The following is a 13,067-nucleotide window of genomic DNA, read 5'->3' as shown; positions in this document are numbered from 1 at the left end:
TGGCTGCTGCCTTGTCTTTCCTGCCACTGAAGAAAAAACACATTGCTAATTTTATTACAGAAACATCAACTTGAGGAAAAACTCCAGTGGTGAGAACTGTGTTTGACTCTGAATGAGCCAGGGGCTGCAGAACAATGTCCCAGGTGTCTCTGTGGCAAGCAAAAAGAGCAAAGCACAACCACCATGTCCCTTGGAAAGACCCAGGGCTCCAATGGGCACTCTCCATTTCTGCAAACCAAAAGCACAAACCAGGTCCTATCACCAGCATAACTGAGAAAAGGAACTAGCAGGCTTCTACCCCCTTCAGTCTCAATCAAGAGTTATATAATAGCTAGGGCTGGAAGGGACTTGAAAGATCACCTAGTTTAGGTAATTTGTCCCTCCACAGTGTAGTCCAGGGAAGAAGAACATGCAGTTTGGTTTCAGCATGATGCAGAAACCCAACCCTGCTTCCCCTTTTGAGGCATTTTTCCTTTAAGATTTTCCAGCAGAGGATGCTGTTGGAGCACAGGCTGCCAGGATTCAGGCCTTGACAGAACTGCTGGAAGCAAACTCACTTATGTCTGTATTTTGGTAACAGCAGAGAGTCAACAAGTGAACTCAGACAAGAGCACAGCGTAACACGTTGACTACAGACAATCACACCAGAAAAATAAGGACAATTTTCCTTCTTCCATTAAGCAAGGCAGAATCATGTGAATTTCTAAGTTAGAATAAGGGCAACAGATAAGCTTGCCTAAATCAGTAATACTTCCTTTCAGCAATTAAAGCTATAAACAAAAGTTCATAAAAGCAACAAAACTAATTATGGCACTGAGGCTCCAGGGGATGGAGGCTGCATATGGAGTGGTGAGCATTTACATGAATGTTTACATTAGAGAGAAGAGCAATCACAATAAACTATAAATGTTATTTGGATGTCCTTACTGGCATTATACTACTGCAGGAATAAAATAAATACTTAAAAAAAAAGACTCACTCAGCTTGTTAAAGAGTCTTTCCAAGTGTACTTCATAGAGCTTTTGGTCAATGATGTTTTCCAATTTGCTTCTGTGCAATAGACCTAAACTGACCAAAGGAATACATTTCTACTAGACAATTACTGGAACTCTGTGCTGTTGAATCTGGCAAGATGAAAAAAATTAAAATAAATACCTTATCCAGATATGTACAGGGAATTTTTAAACTTGCTTTCAAGTTCTATATCACCAATCTTCAGTTTATTTTGTGACAGAGCAGATAACCAACTACCTGTTTTAATGTGGCAATTCCAATGTTTCAGAAAATTCCTTAGCATTACTCCCTGCCAAATTTTTTTTTTTCCAAGATCCCAGGTTTTGCAAGATTTTTGCATGGGTAAAGTAAACCTAAACTCTTAGAACACAATGGCAAATATACTTAAATTTTACTTGAATATACAATTGCATTACAGCAGTAGCATCTGGAACATAGCACTCACCCTCTAGTGTTGTAAATGGAACAATGATGACTTCTTAGGGGAGGGGAAGAAAAAGATGCCATCAAGTTAAGATGTATTTTTCAGAATTTTAATTTGCATTTTTAACCCCTTTAAGACCAGTCAAATCATACACTTCCGATGGAAGTAGCTCGCACATAAAACAGCCAAAAGGCTTATTAGTCTAGTGGGGTTAATTGGTTAGTTTGGTCTCATGAGTCTTGATGACAACACGCTGGTGGTGAGCCCTGCCCCTCTGCCTGGCATTCTCCTTCTTCTGCTGCCTGCAGCATCTGCTCTCTCACTCTGGGGTCACAGAAGAACTGGAGTTTGCGGGGTAAGAGCTTCACCTCCACAGGCATAGCTTCATACTCCTCGTTATCAATGCCAAAGGATCCCTCAGTGCCCTGTGTGCACAGAACAGTTCAACCTCAAGCATCAATTCAGCAAGGCTGTAATGCTGATTTTACTAATAAAATACAGTTGCATACTTAGCTCAGTCTCAACCAAGATGACCCCCTGCCTCTGCCTTCCAGCCCATTTGCTCTCCACATCACAGGGAGACCTGTTCTTCACCGTACAGAATGTATTAAGAATCCAGTGCTTAAGATGTTACCTCACTTAGTTACTAATTAGTGATAATTAAACACTAGGAAGCTCTAATGACCCACATTGTTTATACTGAAGGATTCTTTGCTATTGGAACTATAATTATGTGCACTTAGATCTTGGGTCTGCCAGTGGTGACAAACTAATCTGCAGAAATGCCTGTTAAGTAACTTCTATTAAACCCATGTTACAAAACCCCTTTCAGCATTGTGTTACTATATTGATCTGAAACATGAGATGCAAAGTATTTTACTGGCCAGGAATTACTCAGCGGTAGAATTTTCTCAAGTATTTAATGCTGATAAAGTCACCATGTGATTAAAACCATTCATCAAAATGGCAGGCTGAATTTACCTAGAAACAACTTCAGTGACTGCTTTGTGTGCCCTTGACTCATGGGAGGGCTGTGCTATGTGGGCACTCAAACCAGCTCCAAGGGAACTGGGACACCAGGGCAGCACGGACTAGAGGAACTGGTACAAGTTCTGGCAGTCAGAGGTACAGCAAAGCAGTCCACACCTCCATCAGCACAAGCTAGTGAGACACATCTGGGCTGCCTCCAGTTCCTTCCCTGGAGCTGGGCCATGGAGTCAAACAGCACTGCTCTGTACCATGCACCCATGTTCTGAAGATCTTAGCAGCAGCTGCAGTATGAACAGCTCATTTCATACCACAACCCTTACTTAGACCAGCACTGCAGAGTATTCTTTCAGAATCACAAATCTGCCATGATCTAAATCCAGTGGAAGTATTAGGATGCTGCTTAATCATGACATCATAATTCATGATTTTTACTTGGTAGCAAAGATTATTTTGCCTTTCAACACATTCCTTCTCCCTTAATATGGAATTATTTTGCCAAATGATAGACCACTTGAAAACAGAAATTATCTGTGAGACTGATTTCATGTCCTTATGAAAACAAGAAACTGTCCTCTCAGGGCTGCAATAACAGCTCAGAGGTAGCAAAAGATGAATCTAAATTACTCAGGCAGGCACAGCTTCGTCTTCTTTCTCAGCTTCATCATTTCAAAGTCTTGAGGCACTTCCTGTATGCTGATCTAAGCTCCCCTGCTCTGTCTTACCCTCCTTTGTCTCTAATACTTATCTTCTTCTCTACAGCACAATACCTTATAGGGCAAAATGTTCATATCTTCAATGCTAAGGAGAAGATCTGCATACCACAGCACCACAGAAGGGGTATGTTGGAATTAACAGTGGATCATCTGGTCCAACCTCCCTGTTCAAGCAGGGTCATCCCAGAGCACATGGCACAGGATTGTGTCCAGGTGGTTCTTAAGTATCTCCAGTGAGGGAGACTCCACAACTCCCCTGTGCAGTCTATTCCAGTGCCTGGTTACCTGCACAGTAAAGAAGTTCTTCCTCATGTTCAGGTGGAACTTCCCGTTTGTATAATAGCAATACACTCAAGTAAGAGACCCTTTAAGCACCATGACTGTCTTCATAAAAGATCTGCCACTATTTCCTGGCAGAACAAAGCTCCCCCTTCAGGTTTACAGACCACTTGGGGAACTGCAGTATGTATGTCCTGGCAAGGGACTCTGGCTGCACTGTGGAACTGAGTGTCTCACTTGCAGTGCAATCAGTCTCCCAGATTTAGAGTAGAAATTTCTTAAATGTGCAGCATCAAAAGGCACAAGAAACAAAGTGAAAGAGTTTTTCAGCTGTCTCATCTTCTCACCTCTGGAAGTTGCAAGATGCATCTGCTGGCTTGGATGTGCTGACTCCCTTCAGGGCACATGTGTGGATCACTCATCTTTTGACTTCTGTCCAAACCAAAAGAGAGGTAAGGTAAGAATATGCTTCTCTCAGAAACAGCCTTCTTCAGAGATGACATTTTGTTGTGGCAATCATTATGCATTTGGTAAACGTAGAGGTTATACATATATATATATATATACAAATATTTGTTTAACTATGAAAAAATAGAAGAGTCCTTCCCTTTTCTGCTGCATCAGTGCACATCAGAATGCACTGACAGCCTCCAACTAACTTCTGCTCTGAGTCTCACTGAATATATTAGAACATTGAGCTCAGTTTTGTGCTGTTCACTTCCTGCTGAACTGTGCACTTCCTGCAGTGACTACCATCCCCTGGTATCTCATGCACCTAAACTTACCAGCAACCTAAACAGCCTAAGCCAAAAAAGGATAGAATTATAGTTACATTGAACCATTAAATTACTATCATGTAACAAATAGCAAAGATGACAGCACAGAATTACAGTGTTAATACACCACAACTCTCAAGCATGGCAGAATTATCACAGATATTTCTCTGACAGGCAATGCCTGCTGTCTCCAAATTTCCATCTCTGGGCTGATATGATAGAAGGGTGTATTTAAATATTGCCTAGGAAAAGAACTCACAAAAGCATGTCAGAATCTCCCTGTACACCAAATCTTCCATGCCCTGAGGAAAGCAGTGCCTCTAAAGTCACAGAAAATCCCAGAGAAGGAACATGAGAAGAGAGGGTTGAAACAGAAGATGAAAATCAAAGACAAAGGAAGAAAAGCTAAGGAAAGGGCAGAGAAGGACGGAAGCAATATTAACTGTGGAAAGTTTGGTTTTAATCAAATATGTATACACTAAAAGATTGATGAGTGACTGTGAGGGAATTAAACATCCTCCAGCAATATAAATTATAAATCATTGATGGCATGCAATACTGTCGGTTTATATAGTGCTGTACAAACAAGCAGCAAGATTCCCCACTTAAAAGTTTAACTTGCTTGGAGTTTATCATACAAGGTCCTAGATACTAGATACATACAAGGCATACTCTGGTGAGCAAGCAGATTTTTTTTGGTCAATGAAGGCACATGAAGCTTTATAGAGATGTATTTGTAGGGTCAAGGTAAACTCAAAAGAGCCAAGATATGGAATTATAGATCAATCAAAGGAGAACACTGGTAGAAGCAAGTAAGACACAACTCCACTTGCAGTGATTGCCCCTCTAGTGGTCTAGCATAAAAAAAAAAAAAAAATAGAATTCATTTCCCTTAGACTCTGCTCGTCACTCAAGACCAGACAGCAGTGTGCAATAGGAACAAGACCAGAAGTCTAACAGCAAGTTTCCATTGCATGGAAATGGAATCCATGTTGCATCCCACTGTATGCTGTACCACAAAAATACAGAGAGAACCGCGACACCTTCTGCACATAACACAAAACTGGAACCTTGTTTTCACATATCCAGAAGCTGCCAATGTTAAATGGTTCAGAGTAAGACCTCTAACAAGAAAGCCCAGCTTTCTGCACTGTAGATGATAACTGTACTCATCCCTGGAGTGATAGCTCTCCATACTTTCATATACAGAATCTGAACTGGCTACCAGGATGTGGATGACTGATGCCACATTTTCCATGCCTGCTCTCCTTCCTTGCAGCACTTCACTGTAAACAACTCTTCTTCCCCCAGTTTATCTAAACATCAGCTCTGTGGCTGCTGTGGAAGCTCTTGTTCACACAAATCTGATCCACAGCCAGAGGGCACTTTTATACACCTGGGATGTCCTCCTCCTTTCTTGGAAATGCAACAGCAGCTGCCCTCCAGCATACTGATGCACCCCCACATCTCCCCAGACACAGACACACACACACACACACACTGCCTGAGCCTCCATGGTAGTTTCCTGCTGGATGTGTGGTTTTCTCTGTGTGAGTGACCCATCAGTTCTCATCATCTCATGTCAGTGCCCTCACCAATATAAAAACCCCTTGATATCTGCACTGATAGGTTTTTAGGGGAAATACCTTTTTTCAACCCCCCAAATTCTGGTATTTAAACTGTGCACTAAAAAAGAAGAAAAAAGAAAGAGCTGTTTCACACATTTCCAAAGACAAACCCTGTTGGTGCTAGGCAATGGGGGGGCCTTTGATAATGGGTTTAACTCAAATCCAGGTGGCAAAGGCACTGTGGGACCTCTGAACACACCCTGATTCTGCCTTGAAAAAACAAGGCACCTTTTTTCTGCTGTGACTTCTCTCTGTACAACTAACCATCCCCTCCCACTGCTCCCCCACCCCCCTTTGTCTTTCTTTGTTACCTACAGGCTTTTTGGCACTATTTAATCAAAAGAGCTTGTTTCTCTGAACTTTGCTTGAACAGCTCAAAGCTTTCAGTACTGCCTCTAATTAGCTCTCAACAGCAGGGCAGTGGTAATGCTCCTCAGAGGCTTTTTCTGCACACACTGTAACTGCAGTCAGAAATGTGCCACACGACTGCAGGAAGCATGTCCAGTCAGCACAGGAGGTATTATTTACACTGGGAATAACTTGAATATGCCTCCCTCAAGTCACACAAGCTCATCTACATTTTTCTGCTAGCAAAGTGTTTGAGAACTCAGACTAACATTTTTATCTCTCTCCTTTAGGAGACCAGATTCCTCTTGCTTCTAATATGAAAACCACTTCCTCCTTTCCCTCTGCAGCCTTCAAAGCAAACAAACCAGTCCAAACCAACCATGGTCCACATGCTCATGCAATTTAAAAGCTGCTGCAGGTGGTAACCTGACTTACAGTGTATGCATAGGTCAGAAGATTCTATTCCCACTGAGGATCCTGGGAGGCTCAAATAATGGGTCTGAGTTGCCATTAGAGTCATAAACAAGTATCTTGCAGGAAAAATTAGGGTGATGACAAGGAGGTAAAAAAACTGCACTGAAATTCTCCCACTGATTTCACTAGAGGGAGCTCAAAGACTGAGAAAACAGCAAATTAAAGGGCAATATGGAGAGGAGCTCCCTTGGATCTAGCAGGAAAATCTGTTGCTGGTAAAACCTGCACTGAAGACACAATGTATTTGTGAGTGGGACTGTAAGGAGCTGGAAAAGGCAGCTCTGATTTGTGTCTTGTGAGAGCAGGAGGAACAAGCACACTACAAGACAACATCCCAAGCACAAAGGAAGCAATAACATTCACTTTCTCCACATGCTGCTTCTTCATACCTGCAGCCTTCTTATTCCACATACAAGCAGGGCCAATACATTTGCTTAAAGTCCCTGTTTAAATTCACATCTTCCAAAGTTCTTCCAGCTCAGACCTAATTCCTCACAAGAGCTATTGAGGCAAGGAAGCTCTTTCCTTAGAAGAGAGCCTGTCTAATCACAGTTCAAGAATTCTCAGGTACCACTGGTACAAACATACCAGCTCTGTGACCCACCTCTCAATCCACCGAGCAGAAAGGGCTAAAAGATTCTGAGGTAAGTCTGCACAGCTGCCTGTAAAACTCAGTAATGACAGTAATATGCAAGCAGCACTGACTTATAGCAACAGGGGAAAAGATGAAAAGTACAGCAAACAGAAGCTAGGAAGAACTCCAGGATCTGAATAATGACAGTCCAGGTTCTGGAGTTCTGCCTTGTTTACAGAAACAGAAGAAGAGTAAGAATTTTAAAGAACAGAAGTATTAGTTAGTCCCTGTGAAGCTGTTACTGACTGGTGTGCTTCTGAATTTTGCAGCACAGCATGAAAGAAAACCAGCAGACTTTTCAGAGATCCTGTCCCCTTTTTGCAGCCTTCCCATACTCACCCTCTCTGAACAAACTGCTGTTTGCTGAGATTGTCTGTTTCAATGCAAATATTCATGAAGTCCTCAGTGCGCTGTGCAAAACAGGATTCAGAAATCAAGCAGTTAACATCTGAAAATGCCACACCCATGACACTGCAATCTGTTCACACAACAGCCAGTCCTTTGTCCCACAAAAGGAGGCAGAAGATGCATTTCTGCATGTCATGCTTTATTCAAATCTCAGTTTGGGATTTGAATTAGTAATTACAGTCAGTCTTTTCCCATTAATTCAATAAATACCACAAGAAGCAAAATAATGAGTCACACGTTTGGCTTCTTGTTACAATTAAAGACAATAACAGACCTCTTAGGTTTACTTAATTTCCATTCCATGTGTCTTTCATGAATTTAAGCAATAGTACAATGATACAACATTTGGCCATCAAACATCACAGTAAGAGAATTTTAAACAATACAAATTGGAATCAAAGTGTCCTTGGTAACAATCCTTTAAACTCCTTACTTAGCTTCTCTCCTATTTACAGCCTGCCCTTGAACTGAGTATACAGTGCAGCTTTTTCCAGAAAAGCAACTTTGATTAAGATGCAAGTTATTTTTTTACTTATTTTAATATTTCTGTCCTGGCAAAAGTCCTAGTGCAGATGCAATCAAAATGACAGAAGTAAAAATAAATGCATCTATTAGTGTAATTTGTTTTATTCTCTTCTGCAAAGGCATTGCCTGAGCTGCACCTGCATGGCTTTATCAGCTTCTCTTCCATGGGGCAGTCTCTGCATGAATCTGAGGTGAGACAGACAGCAGTGGCTGGCAGCAGGCAGCAGGTATGGCCTGGTATTGCTTCCAGAGAGCTGCTGTTCAGCTTTGAGGCTACATGGACAATGGTTTCAAGATAGGGACTTTGGCACAATAAGGGATCTATACTTGTAGAAAAAGAGATGCAATATCAAAATACTTCCAACTCTAGAAAGAGGAAAGCACAACTGGCCTAACATGAACTTGTCTATTTTTCTAGGCTATGCAAGAGACCTGAGAACTCTCCATCACTTCCTTCTTTTCAAAACCAATATTAAAGTGCATCTTGAAGGCCTAAGGGAGACAAAACAAACCAAACAACAGAAAGAGCATAAGGGCTAGTTTGTGGCAGTCACTTTCTTTTTCTGTTCCTGGAAATTCTGTTTTTACTTTACATCACTGGCTCCAACCCAGTTCAACAACCAAAACTCTTGTGTCCAAGTGCCACCTAGAAACCACAAAAAAATACCCAAATACTAGTCTCTGTCTAGCTTTTATCATTACTAGGACACTGACAGTCCAAATTATAAACCACAACAAAGAAGAAACTGAAGTTCATGTGGTATATTCTCAGGAGAAAGCAGGAGAACATTTAAAAAATTGTATTGGCCTGTTTGGGTTTTTTTGGTCTGATCCTACAAGATAACATATCAATATAATTCAGGTTTTCATGTTTTAAAGACCCTGAATTCTAAGGAAGAAATTTGGTGCAGTAAGTTCAACACCTCCTATTAACCTAGCTATAGTGGCAAGGGTTTCCTGGAGCCTTGAGGAGGAAATGAAGGGAAGCTCATGAGAATAGGATCACTGTTAGCATTTTCCTGTAAAATTAAAGACTGACATGTATCCAAATAGCTTTCACAGCAGTAAAATTGCAGCAAAACACAGGCATAAGCCAAAGAGAAGTTCTAAACCAGTGAATGAACAGCATGAACATGCTGAGAAGGTTATGACAGCAACAGTTCCTTTGCTGCCTTGGTTCTATTCTTTCAACCACCTGCACTTCCTTTTCTTCAAATCAGTGTAGCCTCTGTCTTTTCCCTAGTACCAATTATTTTTAACTCCACTCTGTTTTAAAATGAGAGAATCAAAAATTCCAGCCCGACACTCAGGCTCAGCTTCCTTCTAGCAGAAGTTGATAAAAGAGAATCACTCTTGCATAGGTGAAGAGCAAAATGAATGCTTCTTGGTGCTTTGTTTATTCATGGGCAATCCTAAAACTCCTGTTTGGCTACTGAAACCTTGTACAAATTCTTTCTGATCCCACTGAATCCCAGATTTACATTGGTCCCCAGTGCTTTTACACTGGCTCTGAAACTCCCATTCCTGGATTCAATCACAGACCTCTTCTTGAATGAGGCAGTAAATGTTACTTATATAGACACAAGAATGGGAGTTTAGCAGGACAGGCAAAGGGTGGGCAGGCACCATTTGGAATCCAATTATGTTATGGACTTACTGTTAGATCAAGCTGCCTGTTCTGAGTTGCAATGGAAAGCTCAATGGTGGACAAGTTCAGTTCTTCCCAGTCCTCAGGGGCTACCTCCTCACAGGCTTCTGCACATCAGGAAGAGAAGGTATCAATCATTAAGTGGAATTTAATTACACAGAGCACTATGAAGCAGATGCCAGACTAGTTTTGTTTCTCTAAGATGTCAAAACCTTCAAAAATTAAAAGGGAGCTTGGGAATACTGAGGAAAACAAAAAATACCATCAGCATTTAGAGAGAAGCAGAAAAGACAGACAAGCACAGTAGAGCCTGCATGTGAGTTTGTGCCAGAACACACCCAGCCCACCTTTTGGAGGGAAGCAGCACGACCGAATTCGCCTGTAAAGCCTCACAAAGAAATGAGGCCTGCACGTCCCCTCTGGCTCTTCTGGAGGTCTCTCCGTTGGACCCAGGTACATGAGAGCAGCTCGATGCTTCTGAGGCCACTCCTTGGGTTGACATGGAAAGGAAAGACAGAAGATAAAAGGGCATTTTGTTTAGCATTAGGGCATTACCTGTTTATTCTGTTTAGTCCTGTAGCCTGTTTATTGTGTACTCACATGCAGTCCTGCAGAGCTACTCAGACCTGCCCCCCCCACTGCCTCAGCCTACTTTATGGCTCACCAGTCTCCAGGTTCATTGGTGAGATGACATTTTTGCAGTTTCAAAAAGATTACTCACAATTCCCAAATCCACTAATCTAACTCTTCCCTGCACAGAAGTGAGAGCATTTTCCCCACTATGAACAGAAAGTGAAGGGATGTCTCCTCTACTCCTGATCTGTGGCAGGGTGACACAGCTGCTTCTGGCTGGAGAGAACAACCCAAAGCAGCCAGGCCAGCAGTAATGTCTGAAAGCACAGCTGGTTTCTGCATGGCACAAAGGAAACCTCAAAGAGCAACTGCTCAGTGGGATCAGTGCAAACAGACAGAGACTACAGTGCCAAGGGCACTAAAACCTGACAGGCCCTTGTTCTCCAGCAACCCAAACAATCCAGACCTGACCTGACAGTCAGGTGTTTCTAAACAGCAACACAAGCTCTTAAGGCAAGTCACATGAGCTTTATAAAGCATCTTAAAAAAAAAAAAAAAAAAAAAAAAGAGAAAAAGAAAAAGTACTAACACATTATTCTTGGTGATATTTTAGGTTCCAGTACCAGGGCTATAGAAGAACCTTAGCTTTTGAAATATCTCCAGACTGACAAAGTTTATTTCCTGTCATTGCTTTGAAAAGAATTTCCAAAATGCTTCAAATATAGGACTTAGGGAGGGAATCATTTGATTGATTTTTATATCTATATACTAAAATAACATAGCCAAGAGCCCACATTAATTCAGTACAATTGTTTTTCTATGTACAAAACTTCAGAAGTAGTTTTGGATCTTATAGCACAGGTTGTTAAAACTAATTCACCTCACACCTCTGAGAGCAAGTAAAGACTCCACTCTCATACTTACAGAATAAGCAGGACAAACAGAGGTTGTGTCAGCAGGGCAGTACACAAACAATAAATATTAAATGATTAAATGGAAAAGCAGCAGTGCTGTGATAATTTAAGCCTGTGTATGTTAGAGGAGATGTTTAGAAGAACACTCATAACAATGCCTCTACCAGTATCTGAGGTGGTATTTCCCATTACACTTTTTTTCAGCTACAGGTCATCCTGTTTCAAAAGACACCCACAGTAAAACCAGAAAATATGAAGTGTGGAGCAGCAAACACAAACCAGGAAGAGATTACACTCAATAGGCTACAGCCACTTCTTGTAGAAATTAATGAAAGGATAATATAAGAGGCACATAAAGCAATGAATACCACAATTAGGTGAGATCAGGTAGAAAGTTTTCTATCTAAATGGCTGAAGTGGGCACTTCTGTTTAACCTTCAGCAGGTTAAACAGATCTTTTTAATGTACAATTAATAGCTCATTAGAGCAATCCACTATCACCACCCCCAGCTGAGCCTAAGGACTCAGAAGAAGTGAGAAAGGAGGTGGACAGAAATGAAGAATAGGTTTCTACCTAGAAGGCCAGAACACAGAAGCATAACACCAAATTCCTGGGGACTGGGAGAGGAACCCACCCCAACTTTCCTGGATAAATCACCATTAAGTGTCCCTTTACAGGAGTTTCCTAGAAAGGAAGCACTGGCACTGTCACAGACAGCATGGCTAGACTGCAATATTTGATCTACTGTACCAGCTCCTGGGTATTTTCAGTGCCTTTCATGAGGTTCCTTATATATTCAGAGAACAGGAAAACCACGTGAATGAAAGTGCCTTACCTTTCATGCAGGTCAAATTTGAATCTTTCCAGGATCAATTTTAAGCAACAGAAAAGTTTAAGGCAAGATAAAAGCTATTCATCTTCATGTTCATTTTACTACACAAGGAAGCCTGATTATCAATGTGCATGAGCAGTCTAATTATAGACCCTTCTGCCAAAAGACTAAATCAGAGTGAAATGTTATTACAAAGACTGTTGAGAAAAGGTGGCTGAACACTTTAGCACTTCACCACTGCTTTTCACCAGTTTTACAGCAGGTTATTGCAGTTCCCTGGTGATCTTGCAACAAAAAAAAAATTAAAAAATTTTTAGAAGTATTTCTCTTCCCCTTCCTCTCTTCAGAAGTAAGTCTATCAATCAGTAGGCTTTTTAACAAGTTGAGTTTTAGTCCCATTTTATATTGTTACCAGAATTCGTCACAAAATCTTGCAAATAGAGATTATACAGAGCAAAGTCAGTCTGTTCATTTCCCAAACAAAAACAGTTTCCTCACAGCTAATGTTTACCTTAAAGGTACTGAAAAGATGAGCTGCTTGGGTTTTCAGAGGCCCAAGGTACCAGTAGCTGAAAAAAGAACAGAAATAGAACTACTTAGATATCCAGGGTCAATAGTGGGAAAGGGAGAAACCTTGATGAAGTCAGAGCACACAGACTAATTTGCCACTGAGTTATTGCTCCCTGACAACCTTGAGTTTTTTGATACTGTAAGATAGCTTCTACACATCACCAGCAGCCTAGCAGTGACATCCCTATCCTGAGTTACACATCACCAAAACGCAGTGTATAATCTTCACTACAGGCAGCAGAACATCTCACTATCAGAATTTTGTTATTTGAGACAACTGGGGATGATTTAAAGGTCTGTGGTCTAACAGCTGGTA

At 41.2% G+C, this 13,067-nt stretch overlaps 1 protein-coding gene across 2 annotated transcripts in view; it reads right to left on the bottom strand.

Annotated features, from left to right (window-relative positions):
- Window positions 1-1,386: 1,386 nt before the first annotated feature.
- AGK (acylglycerol kinase) overlaps window positions 1,387-13,067 on the bottom strand; it is a 32,335-nt gene continuing 20,654 nt past the window's right edge. For both annotated transcript variants that reach the window (XM_056482652.1, XM_056482654.1), the window contains 6 exons: window positions 12,693-12,750; window positions 10,209-10,350; window positions 9,871-9,968; window positions 7,620-7,690; window positions 3,768-3,852; window positions 1,387-1,863 (listed from right to left, as the gene is read on the bottom strand). In XM_056482652.1, the coding sequence (XP_056338627.1) occupies window positions 1,669-1,863; window positions 3,768-3,852; window positions 7,620-7,690; window positions 9,871-9,968; window positions 10,209-10,350; window positions 12,693-12,750 (649 nt within the window). In that variant the 3' untranslated portion in view covers window positions 1,387-1,668. The remainder of the gene's footprint in view (window positions 1,864-3,767; window positions 3,853-7,619; window positions 7,691-9,870; window positions 9,969-10,208; window positions 10,351-12,692; window positions 12,751-13,067) is intronic.

The sequence above is a fragment of the Oenanthe melanoleuca genome, chromosome 1A, assembly GCF_029582105.1.
Source record: "Oenanthe melanoleuca isolate GR-GAL-2019-014 chromosome 1A, OMel1.0, whole genome shotgun sequence".
NCBI lineage: Eukaryota > Metazoa > Chordata > Aves > Passeriformes > Muscicapidae > Oenanthe > Oenanthe melanoleuca.
Note: the sequence above shows the minus strand (reverse complement) of the source record. Positions and strands in the feature narration are given on the sequence as shown.